The sequence below is a fragment of the Toxotes jaculatrix genome, chromosome 21 (genome assembly GCF_017976425.1).
Source record: "Toxotes jaculatrix isolate fToxJac2 chromosome 21, fToxJac2.pri, whole genome shotgun sequence".
In the NCBI taxonomy this organism is placed as follows: Eukaryota; Metazoa; Chordata; class Actinopteri; family Toxotidae; genus Toxotes; species Toxotes jaculatrix.
Window position 1 is genome coordinate 14,574,886 of NC_054414.1, and position 25,752 is coordinate 14,600,637.

Here is a 25,752-nt window from a genome sequence, read left to right on the forward strand (position 1 = left end):
CCCGGTGTAAAGCCCCTTTCTCTTTCTGTGAAGTATAATTGTGTGTATCCACTTTAAGTGTGTTTTCATGAGTGTGTGTGTTTACGTGACTAACAGGGCTGCTGTTTCTCAGCGGCGAGAGCCCAACGAGCGGAGACACGGTGTGTCAGCCGAGCCACCGTCTGTAGCAATGACACATCTGAGGGAGTGTGACCATCAAAGGCAGCAGCCCCCACATCCTGCCAGCCGACCAGACACACACACACACGGACATACACACACATATACACACTCTTGATGGAGTGTGGGGATACAGCTGCCCCTCTGATCTTTCTCTCTTCAATAACATTAGAGGATGAGCAGGAGGAGGGGGGCGCTGACTGACAGCAATATGTTAATATGGCAGATCACAGCTTCTCAAAAGACAGAGCCATTCTGAGAGGTCGGGGATATTTTAAGAAGAAGAAAAAGAAGAAGAAGAGGAGGACGAGGGGAGGGCATTTCAAAGAACACTGCAGATTTCATGAATGGCCACTGATGACTGCTAACTCCACAAGTCAAAAGGTCAAATAGTATTGAGCTTCAACGTAAGTAGTTAAAGATTATATCTGACTACAGCGGCTCGGTTCACAGGTAGAGCTTATGTTCTCTCCCTCCAGGATCTCGTAGTGTTTTTGAGATTACTTGGCCAAGAATTGTTGAATTTCCAAAAAAAAACTGAAAAAAAAAATTGTGCCTATGTTTTGTGTTATTCCATGATAAATTATAGGAAATAATTGCAATCAATTATAGAGTTTCCTGATGAGTAAATAATTTAGCCAAATAGATAGTTTGCTGTATTAGGAAACATGATTCAGTATTCATAACCTTTGAAATGGTCAGTCAGAAGGTGGAATGAAAAGCCTGACAAACTTCTGGGGGAAAAAAAGTCCTTCTCACCATAGTTGGGGAACGTTGTGATTATGCTTTACTTTTGTTTATCTTTGGCTTATAAAAGTGGTTCTGATCTGCATCTTGGTTCCGCGGGATTCTTCAAGTTTGACTTTTCTGTTGTGGAAAACTTAGTAAGGATCTGAAAACAAAGTGCAAAGTCTTGCACTGGTTGAATTTGTATTCATTCTTGTGATGAGAAGTTTGCAAATTCCTACAGCGGCTGAGGTTTCTTGCTCCCTGAAGATCTGCTTGTGATTCCTCCAGCAGGTGCCGTGGCTGACAATCAAAAGCTGATGAATCCAGGAAGAAGTGGATCTCAGTGGAAAAGGAAGCTGGACAGACGGGATGGGTCACATGCAGCCACAGCCCTGGTGCAAACGAACAGCTCTGTGCTCCTGACTCCAGTAGTTGACGTGCGTGTCGTTACACGTTTGGAGGGGGCGAGTAAACACTAATGAGAACAGATTGGCACAGCAGGCCCCCCCAACACACACACACACAAACATACACCTCCTCTTTCAGATGTAGAGCAGCCAGGCTTGGGTCTAAACCAGTACTGAAGGCTACATCTGTTCGCCCCTCAACCACTGTTGCCAAAACTGCAACCACGCCTTTGAGCACAAGCATTTGTGCCTGCATACACCCAGTGAACATGATAGTCCGATGTACAAACCAGTGCACCACTGAAGTAAAAGTAATCAGTGTTTATTTTTGTCCCCCAAAATTTATAGATAGATTTATCAGTGTTAATTTGAGAAATTGATTAACCTAATTTTAAGATTTTTTTAAAGATACATAATTTATCACATTTTTTTTTTTTTTTATCTTGGAGGGTTTTTGTTTTATAGTACTACTACAGATAAAGGTTCATAGGCAAAGGAGCCACAGTGATGGCTTTGCTAAGATGTATTTTCCTTTTCTGAGCATAATAATGCATTTTTCATTCCAAACGCAGAGTTAAAGAATTCATAGTTCAGATTCTACAATCCCATCTCCCTCCTGCTGCACAACTTCTTTAAGCCCTGACCTTTAGCACAGTGAGACATCAAGAGCAACGGTCACGCTCTGGAAGACCCGACAAATGGCCCGAGCCTCCTTACAGCCCATGTGGATTTACCGTTGAGAGGGAGCCCTCTTCTTTAACCAGCCTAATTATACTGTAAGCGCCCTTTTCCTGTAAGCGCTGGAACTTGGCTGCTGGATGTAGAGGCCTGTTAAATCCCCCTAAAGCACTTAAAGGGATTTTTAGAAAGCAAGCGGTAGAACGAGCCAACCTGCTGCCTGGAGACGAGGCTTCAGCTGACCACATTATGACCAGAGGTTCAGGGGTCCATTTCAGATGCTGGACTAGGGTCAGGAGGGGGTTCAGCACAGGAGCAGCTATACCCGAGAGAAGTCCCCTGTCAGCTTATACAGTTGTTTTTTCTTGATTTGGATTCTTGACTCTGTCTTGTGCTGCATTACTGCTTTTTTGACTTCTTGTAGTTTTGACTTGGTATCAAGTGCATGTATTTTCCTTTATGCTAATGCTCTCACACTTTGAAGATAAAGAAACTTACAAAACACATATTTTCTCAGTTATTTCTTGATCTGCTCAAGTTTTAAGATACTTGTCCCAGAAAAATGTTCACAGACCTCATCATGAACAATTTCCAGTGGAACTCATTTCTGCTGAAGGAACAGTTCCTAGAAAAACTGTAGGCTGTGTGTTCTGTGGAGTAATGAGCACCACAAATGAAATTCCAGTCACCTCCACAGGTTTGGTAAGAAGGTTTCATAGAGCAAGACACAACTTGTTGAGAAATCACATGTATTTTTTTTTTCCAATTTGAACAAACCAACTCTTTAATTAAAAACAAAATTTCCATATTTATTGACTGATGAGGGAAATACAAATTTAAATAATTTTAGCATTAATAAGGCTGCAACATAACAAACTGTGAAAATGTGAAGGGGTCTGCGTACTCTCTGAATGCACTGTGGCTCAGACAGACACACCAAGACCCTTGGAAGTGGTCTCGATTCAAACACAAACAAATTCTGGTGCGGTTAGTTTGTGGCGGGAACATGAGCTGACCTCAGTCTGACCCAACCACAAGGTGTACTCAACCACACGTTTGAGCTAAACAGCTTCTATAGCCCGGTATGCTTTGAATACTGGGATATGGATGCACATAATCAGCAGCTGCTAGCAGCTATCCAGTGAATGAATCGAGGTCAGATCAGGACTAGCAACAAAGAATCATTACCCACTGACTGGGACCAGAGCAAACAAACTATAGGTTTGAAAAAACCCCTCAATACCAACTAGGAAACTCTTCCTTACAGACAGCAGTCTCTATACCCACTCCACACTTCATGCACAGGGAATGAATAATGCAGCATCATCTTAGCCAAAGTTCATGTTTGTTTGCGCAACAACTTAGTTTAAGAGCTGAAACCTCTGAGGAAATAAGTGGTGATTGCATCCAACCAAAATACCCGGAGAGTCGCTCCTCTTAACATAAAGACACAGTTTCTATACAACATGGATACATGCTGAATACAGGTTTGTCCTTCTACTCCATAAAACATCAAAAAGTCCTCTGAGATTTGCTTTGTCCTTTGTCCTCAGTGAAACTTCTTTTTAGGATTTGTCACTAAGATGGCTGATCCGCAGGACTGGACATTCTTGGTGTGACAAGAGGCGGAGGGAGGGAGGAAGGGAGGGAAGGAAAGAGAGCAGTAGTAGTGTGGGTTTTGGTGATGCAAGTCTAATTTCCCCACAGTGAATATTTATTTAGGAGGCCCAGGTTTATCCACTGAGAGGCACCTGCCGTGGCAGCAGCCAGGGTAAATAACCCCCCTCCCAGGCATGTATGCAGACACACACATACACACAAGAGCCCCCACCCCCTCAGCAGCGGTCCAGATAACAACCCTGAGTCAACACTGCCTCTCTGCTTTTGTTTTCTCTGCCTCCCCTCCTCTCTTCCCCTCCCACGTTCCAATCCCTGCGGAACCACAAGGACCGGGGCTGAAAAGATGTAGGGATGAGGGACAGTGAGATAGTGAAAGAGAAAAAGAGAGCGAGAGAGAGAGAGAGAGAGAGAGAGAGAGAGAGAGAGAGAGGGGAGGTCTAAATTACAGCATGGGAATGCAAATGAGTGTATTTTATTTGGGGGGAGCCAAGGAGGGCAGGCAGGCTTTATTTTCCAGGCAGGAACAGCCCCTCTGTGGCCTCTGGAACAGTTGCAGCAACAGCGAAGGGAAGAAAAGCGAGCATTCTCACTCTGCCTTTTTACTTGGGGAGGAATAAAAAAAGAAATATAACAAATACAAAACCCACAACTCTCGAAGGCTGGTGCAGTCATAAAATAAAATGATATTTTGCTATGCTTTCACACTATCACCACCACCGCTGCCACCTCCTCCTCTTCCCATCTCTCCTTCACTCTGCCCCCCCCCGCCTCCTACTCCTCCACCCACAGCAGAAACACACTAAAGTTGCTGAAATATGGGCACAAATCACAGCCTGACCAAACACTCCACTGCCACCACCGTCACCTCCCCCATCTGGAAAAACAGAGCGAGAAAGCAAGCGTGTGCGAGAGCGAAAGGGACAAGGATGGAGGAAACAGGGTGAGCCAGCTGCAGGTGGTCTCCAGATGTGGTGACTCTGGGGACGGGCCACTCTGGCGCTGTTAAGGGCAACTCAGAGCTCCCGCCTTCCCCTTTTCCTTCCATCGCTCCTCCTTCTCTTTCAGTGACAGGAGCCATCTGGCCTGGCAAAGAGAGTGGAGACGCAGCAGAGAGTCCCACCCTCCCAAGTGTAGCCCCTGTGTGCCACTCAGCAGAGTGCACGAGTAAATAAAATGCATGCACACACACAGGCGCACACACACACACAATACCTCCTGCTTTCCCCCCCGAAGCTGTCACATGGCTATTAACCCATCGAAGCTGCGGCCCAGCTGTGCTCCATTACGATAAATACACCAGGGTCGCGGGGTCTTGTCAGCCAGGAGTCAGCCATCAGATACTATGAGGTGTCCACTTACAGCCTTTTAAAGCTCACTTTGCTGAAGAGTTACAGCCATTTCCACCCCCCCCCCCCTCGCTACATCTCCTGCACTCTCTGGAAAGAAACTCCCGCCCACCTACTCATCCACCTCCCTCCATGACAGCAGATGATATTTCACACTTCCTCTGAAAACACAGACCCTTTCCCCACTACCCACAATACTCCGAAATCCACTGTAACTGGAGTTTGCATTTTGGTCACTCAATATGACACCTGGAACACCTGACACCTTTAAACCACACCGACGCCGCCCAACTTCCTGTACGCCATCAGCCGATGCAGTTCACTTAAGCCGAAGTGCAATTACGTGAAGGTAACAGGATGTTCTCAAAACAAGGAAAAAGAGCCGCAAAACTGTTTCCTGGAAGACGAATAATTTGACTTGTTTTATTCATAGGAAAATAAAATAGCTTTCCCCTCTCCAATTGTTAGTCATTACGACTCTGTTAAGAATAGTTTTGGAAAAGGTTAGCCGGTTAAACCCCTGGCTGCTTTGCAGGCACATTTGGTCTTTGTATGGCTTGGGAATACTCTTAAAAGGATTCCTGGGTAATTGTCTATGCTGCAGTAGAAATTGGGAATGGAGGAAAATGGACTGTAATGACTGAAAGGGTACAGGGTAGTAGTAGCATAATGGCCAATGAGAGAGACGCAGGGTCAGCGCTGCACTGTTCTCTCAAATATTACTGAATGAATAAAACACTCCATGTCCTATTAGCATGTACAGCATATGAAACAGGGGAGGAGGGGCTCGCCCCTTGAGTAATTTTTATTTATTTTATTTATTCATCATCTCAGCATCTGCTCTCTGGCATAAAGGAGGCTTTTTTAAGTCTTTGTCCTTCAGGGAAACAGCATTCAGCTTGCTCGTTAGACAAATAAAAACACTAATGCCAGCAAATGGTGGACACAGAAATATTCTAATATGACTAAAATGTCCTAAAGATGTTAAAAAAAAAAACAACAAAAAAAACCAAACCAAAACAAAAGACAACACAGAGCTCTGAAGCTTGAAGGATTTTTCCCTCTTATCCTTGCTGCCCATTTTATATGTTCTCACATGGGAGATGTTCTGAGAGTCCCCGCTGTGTTTGTTGGCTGCTGAGCTAAATGAATGGCAACCAGTAGCATTGATTTGCGGTGCGGGCCGCAGATCAAACCGCAGGACAAAAGACGAGGCAGAAGGACAATGGAGGAACACAGTGGGCCAGGTGGGAAACGAATGACAACCGGTCGATCGGGACGACCACAACCGACCACAGGCGCACTCGTTCCAAGAAGGAGCAGGCCTCAAAGCACACAACAAGAAAGGTTAGTGAATCAGCCGCAGCTACACAACAAGGTAGCCCACTGTGGTGGTCAGAGGAAGAAGTTCTTCCTGGATAATATAATATCCACAGGAACACACATTATTGTTCTACCTTTTTTATTCCTACTCTTTTCATCTCCTCTCTTCCTCAATCTTCTTCTTCATCCTCTGTTTCCCTGTCTCTTTCCACCCCCTCCTCGCAGGCCACAGACCATGAAGAAAGTAAATATGTGAGCAAGGTAAAGCAATCAGTTAACCTTTGAAATACCCTGGCAATGAGATCTGCCGCTCTTTACTCTTTTCAGCTGCAAAAAAAAAAAAAACAAGAAGAGAAAAAAAAACACAAGGTTGGCCACCACTTCAGAAGGGATATTCAATATCCATGAGCTTTTTCATTTCACACTGATGAATAATTCAGGGTGACCTGCCCACCACTGAGTGAGAGAGAGAGACAGAGAGAGGGGGAGGGAGACAAAAAAAAAAGAAGAACTGGGGAGGTGTGCAGAGGTAGTTGTCTGTTTTAGTGGATGCAGCTGTTGCCGTTCGACATGCATAAAACCAATCTCCTCCCCAGCTGCCGGGGAGAATGGAATAATACACGGCAGAATCGACGACAGATAATTGGCGAGATTATACCAAAGTGCTGCTGTTCTTACAACACGAGCAACGCACATACATCGCCGCTATCCTGTACACAATACAGCCAAGGGACAGGGAGACTAGTAGAATAAACATGACGATGCGATCTCCAGAAATAGCTGGAACATTCTTCACACCAATCATAACATGTCAAAAGATGAGCACACACTCATATAAGTGCACATAAACACACATATACACACTCCTCATCTCGCCATTAGCGCTTAGCAGTGACCTTTAGGCCTGTGGAGGAGCAAGCAGGGGCCGGTGTAACAGCAGCTAAATTCCAATCAGCTGGCCTCCGTCATCATTGTTATGGAACCTGAAATATCTGTCTAAAAAAATGTGAGAGAAGTAGACTTTTTCAGCACAATCTCTTGGTTGCTTCAAATCCAATTTCAGATCCATTTAATCTTCAAGTAAGTGAGGAATACAAAGTGCACTTACAAAAGACTAAAACTGTGTTAAGCATTTAGAAAAAATATCTAATCATGACTCAGATCCTTAATTCAACATTTTTTAGGTATCTGACCGCACAAGTCAGAAATTTTGAAAGAATTTTGTCTGTTACAAATGGATGGAAACTCCTCCCTGGCATGGCTCATGAATAACTTAAAAGCAGTAGCAGCAGTACAGTAGATGGGAGAAAACCTTAGACTCAAGGTCCACTTTCAGAGCAGGACCCTGTGCAGAAGTCAGATGCTACGATCCTGCGTGCACACACGAACACACACACACACACACACACAAACACTCAAGCTGTCACAAGCAGGGGGAGACCAGCTGTTCCTCATTCGCTCGAAGGCTCCGTCCCCTCCATGGGTTGGCTGGCTTCACAGAAACCATTAATCCCTCTGTGAACGCAACCGATGGTTTGGAAAGATCAACCATGAGAAAGCACCGACGGGAGGGGTAAAGGAGTGGTGGGGCAAGAGGGGATGGGGCTCAACAACACTTTTTTCTTTCCACTTGTTTTTCTTTTTTTTTTTCTGAGAAAAAACTGCTGCAGTGGAAAAATAGATTTTCCTGGCCATATTTCCCCAGGGACACAAACAATACAGAGGCTAAGTGGAGATGGAGCAGCAGATAGTTCATGTAACATTTACCAGGTTCTCAGGAACCTGGAGACACATGACAGTGGGACAGATAAGCGTTTAAGAATCTAGAGGTGAATAGTGACAATTTAATAACACAATCTTTGCAGACAGTTTAAAGCGTAGTAAGAAAGTTTTAGAACACTGGTGTTTTTTTTAATTGCTTTGGATCTGCACTCAAGCACATTAGATCTGAAATGAAGAGATGAGGTCAAAGTGCTTAGCGCTTTTTATACAGTAGTCCCAAAAGTTAAGAACAATAAATTAGAACCAAGGCCCTAAAGTGTTACTGTGGATTTTTTTCTTTAGAAACCAAGAGAGTCACATGATCTCATTCCAACAGGTGATTTGTTTTAGTCACAAGAGTGACCAGTGTGCAAATATTGGATATAATGAATTTGTTAAGGTTTTCTTTACTTGTCTGATTATTAAGGTTCACCTGGTAGATGGAAAAGAAATGGTTTTGTCATTGTGCTGGAGACAGAGCCAGCATCACTGATACTCTACAACTTCACGTTTAAACAGTCACTGTAAGCATACATCCAGGCGTCAATGCACACAATTCATCTGTGCATCATGTTGAAGTGGTGTTGTAAGATATTAATACAGGATCAGGGTTAGACTGAGTATTACACAGCTACACTCCCTGTAATAACCCCTGACCGATGCCATGTGAGCCGAAACCTCTTGTCTGTCTCCACTCATTCATATCAGCGGGATTAGTGAGGATGACACAGACTCCCCCTGACACGTGATGCCTGTATAGTAGCATCCACACACACATATCCATGCTTGCACTCATACACACACAAACACACACAGATGGCTGCTAGGATTTCCCCACTCCTAATTCTCAGCCTTCTCCTAGACAGGTAACGTAAGCCGTTAGCCCTCCACAGAACCCAACCCATTACCTTGTCAACAACAACAACAAATAGGGAAGGGGTCAATATACAGTGCAGTCAGGAAGGACTAGGACTCATTGTCCTGTTGCTTCTCTACACCTGGACATTAGACCAGAAATTAAACCTGTAAGATTAAAGTTCCAACTTTAATCTTAAGGGACATAAACTAATTGGGGACATTAAAATAAACTTAAAGTAATAAACCTTGGTTGCTAATGTGCTAAAGTAGAACCAAAACAATGGCAATCATATCACTGTCCTAATACTTTCTGACCGCACTATATAGTCATTGTAAATAGTGCCAGTTAAAGGAAGAAAGAGACAGATAGAGGAAACTTGAGGTCCTGTCCCCATGTCCTGCTGTCAGCTCTGTCACATCCAGCCGGCCTCAGATGAAGACAAACACTTCCTGCTGCTGAGAGAAGGACATCTGTGTGCATGTGTGGCAGGATAGTGGGGCGGGGGCAGCAGCACTGTGCAATGTGTGTTACCCACAAACACACGCATGTGTATCTCACAAGACACAAGATATGCATGTGAGGCAAGATAAGCCCTCATACAATTGAAAAGCAGAGCGGCAGCACAGGAAGACAGATACTACCTCGTGTCTAAAACACTCACAAAAATACAGGCGTGTCCAGAGACAGAGTCTAAGGCCACGCTGACACACGGGGAATGTTTTCTTTCTCATGAGCCAGTGGAAAACAGGCAGGAGTGCACACTGAAACCAATGTCAGACACCTGAACAAAGCAGTTAGCCAAGGACAGCTGAGAGCACATTAGGCATGCATCCTCGTGGATGTCCTTCCAAACACAGGCAGGGAAATTAAAATCCCATTCAGGCCCCCCCACGGGAGCCATGCACTGGAAGGTTACATAACTGTCAGCCGCAACAGTGATGGCTTCCTGTCAAAAAGAGGGAAAAAAAAGAGGACCTGTCATGTTTTGATCAACCCCCCAGCGAGGAGCAGATACAACGTGGGCACAGTGTCACCAAGAAAACAGACTTATACAGGTGAACACATCAACTGACGCATCCCATATGGCCACAAGGGCCTGTGGCCAAGTTCCACTCTCTCTCCTTCCTGAAAGCTACAGGCCCTGCCCCCCCCAAACGCTCCACCACCAGCCCCACACCGCCTCCTAATTCTCCAGCCCAGAAAAGTACAGCTGAAGATGTTCTGTGGATTATCCCCACAAGGAAACCACGTGCCGGCATTTGTGGACAACACGTAAGTGTCCACCTTAGTTAATCTACTGAGCACGCACACCATGTAGACTACTAGCCAATCACGTCTCTAGCTAGCGGGGTGGCTACTCTGCTTCACGTGACACTGAAGTTCGGTTTACCCACCTGTGCTGCTCTGTGTGATGCCACTGATGGACATCTCCATGGCCAATGCGAGTGCTGCAAGTCGCTCTCCCTACTTTAGGCGGAAGGGAACTGTTGCAACTAAGCTCGACTCAAACGTTTAATGCCATTATTAACTCTACTTACGGCTTTAGCCAACCAAGAAAGCCGAGAGGAGTACACAGGCAGGGCCCTCCCACCTGCAACTTTTACAGAAGTATTTTTAGGAACCAGTAATATCAGTGCTGCTCACATCTTTGCTTTCAAAAGCCTGGTCTGAGAATACATAAGAATTCAACAGTATGGAAATGCGGATACCTCAACGGCTTTGAGTAAATGTAAGATGATAAAAAAGAAGATGGGTTTGCATTGGAAGAACTACCAATTTATTCAGGAGGTGCAAAAGGAATAATGTGTCAACTTTTCATCAATATGCATGTTTGAACATAAAACACCATGCATGTAATAAGAGAGGCTCTTCACTGGTGTACTAGAGCCTTTGCACAAAAATGAGAAGCAATCTCTTGAGATGTACACTGTTCCGAGAGAGAGAGAGAGGGAGAGAGAGGGGGAGAGAGAGAGTGAGGAGGGGAGAGTAAGAGAAATGTTTTCATTAAGTGCCTTGCAACATCTTATTATTTTGACTCAATTTTCTCCTGCTCCAAACTGCAAATGGCTGCTCAAGAAAAAGAGTAACAAGTGTACAAAATAAATGTGCAACATAGCATGCAGGGCTCCACTTTTCCCCTTTCCTTAAATGTGAAGATTATCTATCTCTGATTACCACTGAAACCTAGGTTGCCTAGCAACACACAATTAAGAAGAATGCTTTCCGATCGCCTGCAAGGGCTGCCCATTATCAGATGAAGTTACTGAAGCAACAAATGTCAGCTACATGCAAATGAGTTTGTTGTGCTAAAAGTGTATTTGAGGGGGAAAAATGGCTGCCACCGTGACCTTGGAAAGCAACATATATTTGCATGAGGCTCGAAAAAGAGGCCTCCCACCCCCGCTTCCCCCACAGACCCCCCCCCCCCCCCCCCCCCCCCCCCTCCTCTGGATCTTGCACCTCGCCTCTCATTTCCTTGACAACACATGAAGGGAAGCCACTTCATAAAAGTCATTACTCTATAACAAGTGCAGCAGCCCACAGACCCATTAGAGAGGCAGGCAAGCTACAGGGTTATGTGGCTGAAAGCAAGGTTAAAAGACTTAATTCTTCCCTAAGCTCATCAGCTCTCATCAGCAAGGAAATATATCAGCTTGTTAAGAGGAGAAATCAAGGCCTTTATGTATAAAAATTAGCTGAGATGATGCCTTGCGAGAATTCACTCTCACTGTAAACTGAACATAAAAAAGCTGCCACACAACTTTCATTAACCTTGTATAAGACATAGAAGTTCACCATACAAATAAACATCATTGTGTTCTCTGAGGCCACTGAAGACAGACAATAAATATATTCACAGGAATGTGGCTGAAAAGAAAACAGCATTGTAGAAAAGACCAGCAGCCCGTTTACGAAACCTTCAACAGCAGTCGCTTCCATGGCTGTCACTCCCTCTCGTAAAAATGTAAATGGATTCTTAAGAATTTGTAAGTGAGCATCATAACTGCTGTTGTTCATAGGAAATCATCTTAATCACATCTACCATGTACTGCTTCAGCTGTGGGGTGGTTTGGAAAAGGTTGGCAAGTGAGTGAAAACAGCACAAGCTCAGGAAACTTCCTTCCAGTGTTCCCACCTACTTTCTGAAATTATGAAAGCCTTTGTTTGTAAGTACAAACAAACAAATGTGAGAAAGAACATTTAGCTGTACTGCAATGAAACCAGAGTTTCAAACAGACAACAGAGTGTCCGTAAAAAACAGTTACCTATTATAGTCTACACAACTATATATCCAATTAGTGTAATTGGATTTGAGGCAGTTAAGCCCCTGATTAGGAGAGAGTCCAGTGTAAAATAGAACAGCAGCAACTCTGCATCAGGGAAATAAACTTTTAGATACTAAAGACAAGATGCACGTTTATGTGTTTTTGATGTTTACTAACTCTGTCTTGTAAAAAAGAGATGTATTTCAAGAGAACAGCTAGTAAACACTATCCTCTACTAAGTGCTAACAAGTGTTTTTTTTTTGTCAAACTGTTTTATGAGTGCTCACTGCTTATTTAATTTTCACCACAACAAGTGAACAAACCAAGTACAAGAAAATAAATTAATAAATAATAAGCAAGGTGAAGCTACACTGTTGCTTCAAAACTATTCTGACCATTAAACTATGTGAAAGAAAAAGACCAAAAAGTGTTGACCTCAATAACTGGAGCCCTGCTCATAAGAGATGTTTCAACTTGGTGATGAGACAGGATGCCCTCCGGCAAATGACACAACGCTGTTGCAATACGTGTATAAATAGTTGCGTAATTTTTAAAAAGGACCTCCTAGAGCAAAGCTGCTTAACTTGTCAGATGCATCTTACATGCTACTCCTCTATTCAAAAATAGTGTCAGTCTGATGTGTTGTAGTATGCCAAAAAATCTGTGACTATTGCATAAAGAATTAAATCTTACTATGCATCTAATCCACAAAACAAAATCAGAAAAAGAAAATGATTACCAACAGAAAAAAAACCCAAATCAGCATCAAGGATAAAGGATACAGGAGAGAGGGTTTGGAAAAAATGAGTGAGAAAGGTGAGGTTTGACATTACTTGTGTCAGGTGTGGTGGTCATGGTTGAGACAATGACAGGTGGACCGGTGCGACGTCCCACCATCTTGGAGTTGTTAAGATTCTGCGCTTGGAGGGCAGACGAAGAAGTTACAGGAACAATGGTACTCTCAGGAGCTGCGCTGATTCCTTTCCGGAGAAGCTGGGGGCTGTGAAGGGGGCTTGGTGCTGCTGCTGGCGATGCTGGGGGAAGGTTGGGGGCTCTCTTCATTAGCTCCATGGGGGAATAGGAGCCAGAGAAGGTTTTGGGTGCTGCTCCAGGGGTGCCTGGGGCTGCTGGAGGCTGTTGTCCAAGAGCAGACATGGCAAGACCGGTGTGGGCATTGTACATGGAGAAGGGTCTTCCCTGAGTCACAACATTGCTGTATCCTCCAGGGCTGACTGGAAAAGCTCCACTTGTCAGGGGCCTTACTCCTGGGTATGTGGTGGTCTCCAGCAGGTGCTGGGAGGGTGCGCTGCTGGGTCTTCTGCCAAGAAATTCTCCCATCCTGGGGGACACAGTCTGGATGGTGGTGGGAGGTTGCTGCATCAGGCTGGGGTCCATGGTCAAACCCTGGGGCTGCATGTAGAGGTCATTGCGATGGCTGAAGCTGTTGGATCGTGTACGTGGTGCTGTCCCACCTGTCTTGCAACCAAGCACCACACGGGAAAGAACACGTGCCTGTGCCAAGTTAGGAGCCACAGAGCGGACATCATGGTCCTCCATCATCCCCAGCATGGCAGTGGAATCAAATCCATGTTGCAGCAGGAGAGTGATAGTGCTCTCAGCCAAGCCTTCAGCTCGCAGGAAAGCCAGAAAGGCAGGGTCCACCATCTTCTTGGGGTCTGCAGCACTGGGATGGTTAAGGGGCAGGCTGGAGGGCACTCCAGCTGTGGCAGCCACCATGGCTGAGCTGGGGTCATAGTTTGGGTCATAAGGCAGCCTCTGGGAGGCTACAGCTCCGTAAGCCCGGGGGAGAGCTCCGTCCATTCCCTGAGAAGCTGGGTCCACCACAGAACTGGTGGCAGCTGGCTGGCGGGGGTCCAGGGACAAGCTGTTGATATTGTTATAAGCTTGGCGAGCAGAGAAAGACGGCGGCTCAGCAGCGTAAATAGGAAGAGGGGGCTGAACCCCGTAGACTGCAGGAACAGGAGAGCTGCCACCAATACGCTGGACGTCTGGGATCATCTTAGATCCCAGAGTTTCCCTGTACAAACGGCTCAGCTCATGAACGGGAGGGGGAGGAGGTGGCGGAGGAGGCGGGGGAGGAGGTGGAGGAGGAGGAGGTGCGGGGGTAGGTGTAGAAGCAGAAGCCAGCACGGAAGGTGTGGCCCTTGCCTGCCCTTGATCCCAGGTAGGTCTCACCCCCCCAGCACTGGGCCCATAATGCGAGGCTGATCTGGTGAGCAGGTGCTGGTTATCCCTATAAAACCCAGACTCTTCAGGTAGCTGACTAGATAAGGTAGCATCTCCCAGGTAGTAATCCTGAGGTGGTGCAGAGGTCCGGCCTGCCATCGCTTGCCTGAGGTAGAGGCTGCTGCTCAGATTGGGCACAGAGTTCTTCCTCAGTAGTTGCTGCCCATGCCGCTCCTGCTGGATCTGCCCGTACAGGGAGGACTGGAGGACTGGATCCTGTTTCTCTGGATCTACGTGATGGTGAAACCACACTCCCCCGTCTCCCCCACCTAGTGCCAGAGAATTCCTACGCCCCGAAATCGTGCCACAGTAGTGACAGCGACTTGCAGCCCTGTCGCTCTGGCCTTCAGTCCATTCAGGACCACACTGGCCCAGGGAGCCACCAAAATGCGACTGCTCGCTTGAGTTAGGCATCAGTGAAGACAATAAAGCGGACAGCTATAAAAGCGGAAAACAGAGCCGGGTATTGTGTTTCAACTCTCCAGTTACACTCACCCCCAATCAAAAAGGAGGAGTGGAGAGAAGAGTAGAAAAGGTGAAGCGGGAGGTACCCTTTTACCTGATCTGCAGCTGCAGGCCACCCCCCCCCCCCCCCCCCCCCCCCCCCCCCCCCACCAACCCTCCCCTCACTCTTAAGTGTGTGCTATCATGTAGCTCCCTGCTGGCAGCCTATCTAAATAATTCAGCCCTGGAAACATGAGAAATCCATGAGGAGAGAGACACAACATGACAAACACACAGAAAGAGTACACACACACACTCAAACACAAAAAAACACACCTTTAGGGCGAGGCTCTACTCGTTTCTACAGCAGGTATCATGCTTGTGCTGGGCCTCACGCTTACATTCCAAACTAAGACTGAGGGTAAAGAAATTGGGCTAAAAACACATGCTTGACAGTGACAACAGAATGGAGGAGGGGACGAGACGCACTAATCCAATGGGGTTGATGCACGCCATTGGCAGGGACTGTCCTCTCGTCCACAGCGTTTGCCACAAGGGGATTAGCGTCAAACTAAAACCTGCTTAAATCCACTCGCCCCTCTGACATCACTTGAACCAGATAGTGTACATTGCCAGCACACTGCTGGGGCCCCTGGATGTGTTCACGGGGTGTAAAGCTACAGTGTTTATGGTGCTTAGTGGTTACTGCTAACTCTTCCATTGGCCTGTAGCCGGTATCCCTGTGGGCATGAATGGATCTTCCCAGAGGGATCGGGGAGGCTGGGGACTGGCATGTTTGCTGTAGTGTGTCGCTAGAGAGAGGGGGAGGGGGGTGGTTGCAAAGGCCAGACACACAAGCACCACTGAGGGTCACATTCAATCCCGTGGCTACTAGAAGAAAGCCAGGAGATGCTCCACTCGAACCATGAAGAATACACAGCCTCCTCTACTGGGCAATGACAGATTCACATATGTGAATGCACACATACAAGTACCCATGCAGGCAAATGCAAGCAAGCGTGAAAAGAGGACAGAACACGCAACCACACTGAGTCTTTCAACTCAGTCATGTTATATCATATCAGTGTTTGAGTAATTTGGAATCTTTTTTTTCTTGCTGAATTTCAGGGTTAAAACAAATGATTTCAGATAAATCAATGGTTTATAAAGCATCAGCAAATAGTAAAAAATGCCTGTCACAATTTCCCCAATACCAAGAAAACATCAAACTGCTTGTTCTGTTTGACCAGCAGTCCAAAACGGAAAGATAATTCAGTTTACAGTTAATAAAAGCAGAGAAAAGCTGCAAATTATGTTGTTTGAGATATATCATTTCAAATCAGCACAGTTCAGGAGTTGCAAAAGAAAAATATCTATATCTTGAAAAGTGTCATAATAAGGCCACGCTATGCCTGCTTCAGAGAATGTTGATTCACAAAATGAATCAGCTCTTTTACCAATTGAGCCTTATTTCCCCTCACAGAGCTCACACTTTGCTCCTACATACGCCAGATGTACAAGAGAGCAGATGTGGCTTATCCGAGATGTTGCCATCAGAGATAACCGCCGGTGTTTACTTGCCGTGACAAGAGCAATGTAAACAAAAAAACAGCGGCGGGAGGAGAAGAAAAGGGAGCTTTGATAAGTGTGTGATGGGAAAAACGCTGATAAGATGGGAGGCTGCCAGCTTAGACTTCACCTCCAAGACGGACAGTGTGGGATAGGACAGGGCATGAGGGGAAGGGGATATGATTGGACTGCACTGGACCGTGACAACTAGACAGCTACAAGCCTGTTTCTATTCAGTGCTTTATTTTATTTTATTTTTTTTTTAAATAGGCAACAGAGGTTTAAAGGAAGAGTTTTTGTGGCAAGTCTCCAGGGACATCATCTGGATGCTCCTGAAGCTGAGACACAGAGACAGTGTGACTGAGATGGGCTATATTTGTTACAGTTTAGAAGTGACAGGATACTGCTATAATGCTGTGTCCCTTTATGTTGTCCCACTACCTGTCAAGTCATAGAGGGAAATGCTATAACCAGCTTGTTTTCATTTTACAGCTGAAGTGATGCAATCATGATATAAGACCAAAAACAGGAAAAAACTGATTGTTTCATTATGGAAAATCCAAATAGGAGAGCATTAAGTAGGTCAAAACAAAAAGAAATCAGAACAGTTTCATTCTCCCTACGGCCCCGCACAGTCCAGGATGATGCACATCTGAAGGATGGTTTCTTTCATTGGAGGTAAAGCATACCTAGCAATTTCCTTGCAGTGATTTCTCAGCGCTGTCCTCCCAGGTCTGAGTCTCGCTGCGCTTTTTTGTCAGCTGTAAAACACACCATTAATCACTGTGTTGTATCTCTCTACGGCAATCGCCGACAATAACTTCTTTTAATAAGCCCCTTCCAGGGCCGCGTGTCACTCAGATCCCCGCTTCCCGACAAAATATTAATAACAATAATAAACATCTCAAGTACGGTCGGGCTAGTGTTGCTAAAACCGAAACAAGGATATGGCATATCATATCTCCTGCCATGCAAATTGCTGCATTTCCCACAATTCATAAGCAAGAGAAGCTGGGGTACCATATTCATCTTGTCTACATCCTCTGATATGCCTCTCATGAGAGCTGCTCCATAATTAAGTGAGCATGCTATATTACACTCATCAAGCAACAGGGACCCTGTACTTGCTATCATGAATAATATAATAGAAGAAAAGAAACCCCAAACGTACACAGTAGATATTTGGTGAACAGCATCAGAATTGATGCCAACACTCGGCTTGCTAGCTCACAGCCAATCGTACAGCTCTGTGAAAGACCTCTAGGTACAATGTGTTGAACAGACGTCCAGCAACAGTCATGCCTTTGGAGCAATCTGGCCATCTTTCTAGGGCACAGGACGCTAACGGCAGGACTTGGCAGGCAGCGCAGGCAGAGATAGCTGCAGAATGATTTACATAGCTGCGACTCTACAACTGCTGATCCATTAAACTTTCATAGGGACTTCATAAATTAAAACCATGACTGGGAGATCTTGAAAATTCTACTCAATTACTGTGATTGTACAGTATATTAAAGTTTTAACGAGCCTCTGGGCCTTTTCTTGCTCTAACACAAGTACAGGGAGGAAGGAGGGGCAATGAGGAGAGAAAAACACATGGTACCAATTCTGGTCCGATGGCTTTCGGAGGGTTCACATCTGCTGTGTTATAGAGACGCTGTCCTCCGCCTCTTTACCACCTCGCATCTCTGTGGCGTATGATACAGCATGTCACACATTTGCATGGGTGGGAGGACCGTGGGGCAGAGCGAGAGACGCTACTGCAAACCTTTTATCAGCAGGGCGAGACCTCTGTAGACTCGGTGAGGCAACTGATTTGAGTTTTGTCTTCCATTTTAGCGAACTGGTTTGTTCCCTCTTCGCCTCGTGCACAGCCCCGCGCTCCGCCTGCCTATCATTATAAAGCCAGTGGCCCATACTGCATCACAGATGGGGCAGACAGAAGGGAGAGACGACAGCCCGCTTGCTTTTTGGAGAGACGAGGAGTGTGCAGCTGAGTGAGAGAAGAGGGAGGGAAGGAGAGCGAGGGAGAGAGAAGAAAAGATAGAACAGAAAATTTGATTTGCCTCCACGTCACTGATGAAAAAAGATCTGGAGTCTAGTTCAGCGAAAGAACACTTTTAAAATATGTGCAGCTAAGCTGTGTTATAAGTTATAAGCAGAAAAATAGTAGTGGGTAAGCATGAATACAGATAAGTAAAAGGAATAAAATTATATTTATTATTTATGTACATCTCCTGAGATGGAAATGCATGGTTTCGTCTCTTTCTAATCTAACAAAAAAACCAACTACTCTTTCATCAGTGTTTAATGTCGTGTTAACACAAGCAGCTGTACGAGCCCATGAAAAACACCTACACAAAATACGGTGTAAAATTAGCAACAGCATTTCTGAGTTCTTGATTTGCATCAGCGAATACTCCGCCTGATCAAAAAAGAAAAGAATGTGAACAGGGGTTTGATGCCTGAATTTCACACACGACAGTTTTCAGCCCTGCGGGTACACTGAAGCCTGAGGTCTGACACCCAGCCTTTACTTTCACATGAGCACAGAGCAACAACCTTTATCAAACATGCAGCCATCAGACAACATGTCATGTTTCATGACCTGTTACACTCTCAGTTTCCCTCAGTTCTGACCAAGTAAACTGAAGCTATAAAGAACAGCCTGCTGCTCGACACATACTTTAATTTACAGTCAGTAAATCGATATGAGATCATATTCTTAATCGCTGCAACTCCATGCACGTTTCAGCCACATGTTTACGCAACATAAATAAACATGTATAATGGTTATTAACAAACATAATCACCACTAGAAAAAATTGTCTGCTGAATTATTTTTTTTGTGTTTTGTGACTAATATGGATAAATTATATTCCTAATTATGCAACCATAAAGTGCCAACATGTAACACGACATGAATAAAATGCAGATGTTGATTAAAATATTATCTGACTAGATTAGAGCAGCTCTAATCGAACCCAGAGGGGAAACACTATTGCAGTCTTAGTAAAAGGTAAAAAAAATTAAAAATAAATAAATAAATAAAACAGATCAGGAGCAGAATTGCCCTCCCTCCCAGCCACACAGCCCAGTCGCTGCAGAATGATAAACATTGGTTCAGCTCAAATTAAGCTGAGAACATGAAAGGACCTGAGGCTGGGAGGAACGTGGGCCATGGCAGATCACTCCTCATCTCTTCAGATGACAGAAATGAATCTCTTCACCCCTGAGAGAGAGAGAGAGAGAGAGAGAGAGAGAGAGAGAGAGAGAGAGAGAGAGAGAGAGAGAGAGAATGGGAATGGGAGGAAGAGTGAGGGAGAGGGAAAGCTCCTCTCTATTCCTCATAACGCCGAATTAAAGCTGATGCTTCCCAGCAGCTGCTTTGATTGAGCTAACTAGCAGCTTTTGTTAAAACAGTCGCAACCAGCTCCCTGCCTCCTTATTTGCAGACAGGCCAGATTATGCTAAATACATATCAAGGACTTTAATGGCTTAATCAGCCTTGCCATCTAGCCACCGGGTTTCCTTAGATACTGCATTTCTGATTCCTCTGCAGTAAATGACAATGTAAAACAGCAAGACTGAACAATTTGGGCAATGCTATAATATATAAAAAAAAAAAATACAATTTACACTTTGCATGGCACTGGAAACTGTCTTGGACGAGAAGAGTTGTTTTTTAGTGTCGGGAAAACAATGGGAACAAAGGCGAAGGCTCTGTTGGACAGTGCAGAGAGAGAGTGTGGTCTCAGCAGACGTTTTTGAAAGAGAACGCTCCAGATTTCTGCTTGAAAGAGATTGAGGAGAGACAGCACGAATCACGGCTTCAGCTGGTCTGTACCAGTTTGCCAACTGCGGGCCTGGCTGAAGTGTGAACCTGGACTAAGATGAGTTGCTCCTGATAGTAGCCAAATGGGGCCTGTGAGGATTTTACCTGCGTGTGAAACAAAGAGCAGAGCCTTGCTTCATGTGTGTTCTCTCCTTACGCCGAGACAATCACCATGGCAGCCTTATCACACCGCTACACGCAATCAGTGGGACAACTTTGCCTGGTCATTGGCTCATGAACAAATCACAAATCACAAGCTGTTTTTTTTTTTTTTCTCTTTACGCCCTCACAATGGCCGCCAGAGGACTGATTCACTGATCCTGTATGATGGCCATCTGGAGAGCTTGTGTGTATGTGTGTGTGTGTGTGTGTGTTTGTGTGACTATGTGTGTGTTTGCGTGTGTGTGTGTGTCTGAGAAGGAACATCGACAGGTACGCTCACCATGAAGTAGCTCTGCATGCATCACAGCAACACCTGTTACCGCCTCTGTGCGCGTCTCCTGTGGGCTTTGAGCACATGCCCAGCAGAGCAGACTAACTGTTGTTCCCTCAGGAATGACTAACTACCTCAGATGCCTGATTCACACGGATGCAACAGCTGGATGTGGACCGACACTCTAATCAGGAAGGATTTCCACCAATGAACGATCCACCTGTGCTATGAAATATGACTGTGATTGCTGGGCTGGGCGATTATTTAATAGCAGCATCCTCTCACCCTGGTAGAATCTTGTCATGTTTTACAAAACACTGCTATCCAAATACCTATGTAATTATTAACTGATAAAAAGAATCATTTAAAGGAAAAGTGTAATGTAAGTATGTGTTCTCCTTATGCATTTTAAAAAGTTACTGCTTCGGATCAAAATCCCAAGTTACTGCTTGGGATCTAAAACTAAGATTGGGTTTCTTGGGCCTAACTATGGGCTTATACAGGATGCGCAGCATATGTCCTTCATTTCATGCATACAACGCTGAGATGCTTACATCATGCTGCAAAACAAATATGCTGGCAGTGGGGGTAATGGTGCGTCTAGCTTCATTTTCCAGCGCTGCAGTCATGTCTGCCTCTCCCTGCGCTGGCTCCAGGAGGGCCCAGCGGCTTAACAAGCCTCTCGGGGACCCAGACAGCAGAGAGGAGATGATTTTACCTCAGGACACAGTCTGACAGACACACACACACAAACACAAATGCATGCACACGCACACACACACACACGCTGGGCAAAGTCAAACAAGTGGGTTTAAAAATGCACATCCACAAGGCTTCAGACACAGTTTATACACCCACACAAAGACTCATATTCCTTGTTGCCTGGGCCGACTTTGTAGCTATGTGCACAGCAGGGGACTCCTATTCTATGCTCAGGCCCTTCAATACAACTGCTCTCTAATCCACAACCTAAAGCCTAATAATCACTACAGTTGATGGTGTAAAATTAGCTATTTCCAAACAGCCATGCCCATGACAGGACAGAGACCATTCAAACCCCTGTGGTAATCTAAGCTGAGTTCAGATGTTTTGAGATTCTCAAGGACCATAAGTCACATAACAGACACACCTACACAAACAAACATCAGCTCAGACAGAGGCCAGAGTAAAGCACTAATCTCATTTACATCCGCCAGATGACTGTTTGCTGCTGAGGTCAACGTTTATACACTGGTTACTGTAGTATCTGACACGTGCTGTGTGCCAGGAGAAAATTATAGCAATCAATGGGTATTGATCACCAATAGGTCTTAGGGTTGTGCTAATAACAATAAGGATAGGATGGTTGGCTACGGGATGTACAGCTCTGAAGCAGTGTCAGTGAGGGAGATACAACCACAAACAAAGTATAGCAAGGATTTCTTTAGCAGAGATAGAGGTATACAGTATATATATATTTCTTTTCAACCCGATGTAGCCCAGTTTTAACCAAACATAAAGATATATTTCTCATGCAAATTACCAAATCGACGCCTACTAAACCAGGGCTAAAATGTTAATCAAAATTATTCAGCTCAATATTGAGAACATGATTATTTCAAAGAATTATTTCTCAGTACTTGCAAACAGAATAGGTTTACTGCATCTGGACATCTGCAGCTTTTACAAACCTTAACATCTTTCTTCATACCCACAACAAAGACTAGTGTTTCCATTCATAATAATAATCCTGCAGTTTATCAGATAATTTACCAGCGAGAGCACTTGACTCGATGCACCGGAGCTCCAAACACAAAGCATCAATATCACACCCAGATTAAGTTTAATTAACTGTGAAATCCAAAATCGTGATTGTAAATATGATTTGATCAACTCTGTAGAATCTGTTGTATGTACTGAAAAACAGTGTTGGAACTAGTGTTTCTTGGGAAAGTGCAGAGAAAGTAAGCGTGAGTGTGTGAGGAAAAAAAGTTCAGGACAGACACACACACACACACACCTTTACCTTCACAGATCCGGTCCAGCCGCTGCCTCTTCACTTTGTGTTTGTCAGTCAGGGACATGGCGTCAAACACAGCACGGCACGGGACGGGACGGCTCGGCTTGGCACGGCAGGGTACCTCTCCTCCTCAGCCACAAATACTGACAAGGTTCAGACTCCTAGTGCACTGTCAGCACTATTCCCCAGGGCATACCGCCTCAGCACATACACCTGCGAGAGTGGTACAAACACAGAAAAACCTGGTTAAACAAAACACTGACTGACATACACACACACACACATACTGTATACACACACATTATTGATATACAAGTGCAAAAAAAAAAAAAAAATCTGTGACACGGGAAGGCATTAAAGAGTCCTTGACTACAAAGTCAGTCAGCCTCTTGCTCACAAAGAACCCGGGAAGCTGCAGGCAATAGATATACAGAAAATCTGTGAATCACACACAGATTCTCTCTCACACACACACACACGCTCACCCTACTCGGATACAGTTGGTGACAAAGTGCCCTATTTGCTCTAAAAACGACAAAGCCTCCATGCTCTAAAAGCTCCACTTTTCTCCTGTTTGAAGTGTTTTCTTTCACCGACGCAACGCTCATCTGAAGCTCCATCTAACTTGTCACTCGTCACATTCCTTATTGATGGCGGTGACATTTGAGGTATCACAACTTAGACAAATAACAATCTACTTTTTTTCTGCTTTTGCCCTCAAAGCCATTCAAAACAAAGCAAGCATACAAATGATCATTACTATTACTTATTCATCTGACAAACGAGGATCTAAGGAAATGTGAAAGAAGCTGGTAGAACTTGTGAGGGAAGATTTAGCATCAGACAGAAGCTCTTGCACCTGAAGGTTGACAGACTGCCGTGTAATAACACATTCAGGCCAACAGAGGGTAGTTAAAATCTACCCAGAGAGGAGAGCACTATCTCACTTACACCTCTATACAATGTAATGTCAATTCATTATGTCTTTATTACTCCTCTGAGCTCAGACTTTTCCAGCTTCAAAATTAATTTGTAAAAAAAAAAAAAAAAGAAGTGCAAAAAAAAAGAAACTGCACAGCTTTAAAATACTTGCTTACTTCCTCCACTTCTGAAGCTCAATAAGCCGTATTTTGACCAAAAATATGGACTGGCAATTGTAATCATACTGGCACCTCCAGACTACATCAGCTTTAGAGAAGTTTAGAAATTTGAGCAGGCTAAAAATGTTACTCCACAAAGCATTCGATTCAGTAACACTGGCATACATGCAGGCAATTATTTGCACAAACGCATCTTTGTTTGAGAGAAAACAGACGAGTATGCATTTCTTCTCTGGCAGTACATGAAGAGCACAGCGAGGATCAGCATCTTAGTGAATTAGAGTAAAATTACTGCAACACAAGAGGGATTAAATGTTGCAAATGCCACATCGTGCTTCTCTAGAACCAGGGCCAGAAGCACCTCTCCTCTCAGAAACTGCTGAGACCACGAAAAAACATCTCCTTCTGCCAGCAAGCATCAGGGCAAAGTCTTTACTCAAGTCCTAATCAGCCCTTTGTAGTCAGAATTAAGAGGAAAGAAAAGGAAAGAAAGATGAGAAGGTAAAGAATTCAATGAAAAACTGCAACCTTCGTCGTCGTCAATGAGAAATCAGGGTGGTGTGGATGTGAGTCTGCCCTCCCCTCAGTTGTCAGTGTAATGTTTTTTTTTAGAACTGGCTGGTCAGGACTAGAGCTCAGGGCTGGTGTGGGTGGCTGTGAAATGTGACATTATCAGAACTGGTCCACACATATGGGGCCATACAGACCCATCACGCTGAGAAAACGCACAGAGCAGTTTGCAGCACCAAATAAATATGTCACCAGACACTTATAAATATGTCTGAGGGGTTTTTGTTGTCTGTTAGATATCATCAGCCATTAGGTCATTCTTCTCTAATGATTATTTTCTCTAATGATTTCATTTGTTTCCCAGAATTCTGTCTAACTATCCCAAAGGACGACCCGCACATTATTGCTCTCAGTGACAATTTGGTTTATATACAGTAAACATAAAAAAGTGTACAGAGAAGCATTTAAGCCCTGAGATAAATGCACATGCTGGGCCATCATCGAAGCATGATCATCCTGAGCAGAAATGTAGTTAAAAATAGTCTCAGATAACATCTCTGTCCTCTCACCACTGGATTTCTCCCTTGATGAACATCATGTTGCTCGTAATGTTCAGCCTCTGCCACTGCAATCCTGACATTTAACATCTCAGTTTTACAAACGGTCCTGTGTACAATCCAACCTTAGCAACAGGGGCTATGTGATCAAGATAACTCGTTTGTGTCAAGTCGAAATACTTCATTAGACTCCAAATTTATTTACTCCGACTTTAAAAGGTACCCTGTGGAGCTGTTTTGACTTAGCAGCAGTAATGCACAAAGGAACCACACAATTTAAGAGCTGCAAGATTAAGCTAAATAATCTATTAGACAATCAACAGAACTGTCAATTCATCGTTTAAGTAAGTTGCCAAGCAAAAATGCAAAAGATCTGATGACATCTAATGACAACACCATGGGCTTTGGGAAATTGTGATATATTTTTCACTATATTCTGGTGTTTTATAGACCAAACAACTAAGCGATAAATTGCACAGTTTAAAATATATAGAAGTCATTTTTGCAAATGCTTTATGAAAAAGGAAAAGCACTGAGCAGGACTGTCAAAACTCACTGTAACTCACAGGTTACGGTGAATCTAAAGAAAACTTTTGTTTTTGCTGGTTTGTTTATTTGAAAACACCACAGAGTACCTGTAACTGCTTTTTCAAAGGACATATCTGTGTCTAAAGTGTTTTCTGTCGTCAGAAAAGAGAAATTTTGACGTGAGGAAGCCACGCAGAGAGGGTCACTTCCAGGGTGTCTTTCCAACAAGGCAGCAGCCTGGCTCCAGTCTGTTAACGGGCTGCTGGAAGGCCTCACCCTGTTACTTGAGTCATTTCAGTTCTTCTCTCCCTCCCTCCTCCTTCCTTTTCATCTGTCCATCTCTCTGTAGTGCTGCTGCCTCTGAGGTCTCTCACACAGAGTC

The 25,752-nt window shown here is 44.6% G+C and overlaps 1 protein-coding gene across 3 annotated transcripts in view; it reads right to left on the reverse strand.

Moving 5' to 3' along the window:
• Positions 1 to 25,752, reverse strand: part of LOC121201147 (C-terminal-binding protein 2) — an 88,885-nt gene that overhangs the window by 29,349 nt on the left and 33,784 nt on the right. The window contains exon 2 of one of the 3 annotated variants that reach the window (XM_041066822.1): positions 22,682 to 22,888. In XM_041066822.1, coding sequence (XP_040922756.1) covers positions 22,682 to 22,739 — 58 coding nt within the window. In that variant the 5' untranslated portion in view covers positions 22,740 to 22,888. Of the gene's footprint in view, positions 1 to 12,981; positions 14,810 to 22,675; positions 22,889 to 25,752 lie in introns of those variants that run through there. The other 2 variants (XM_041066821.1, XM_041066819.1) reach the window with 2 other exon arrangements.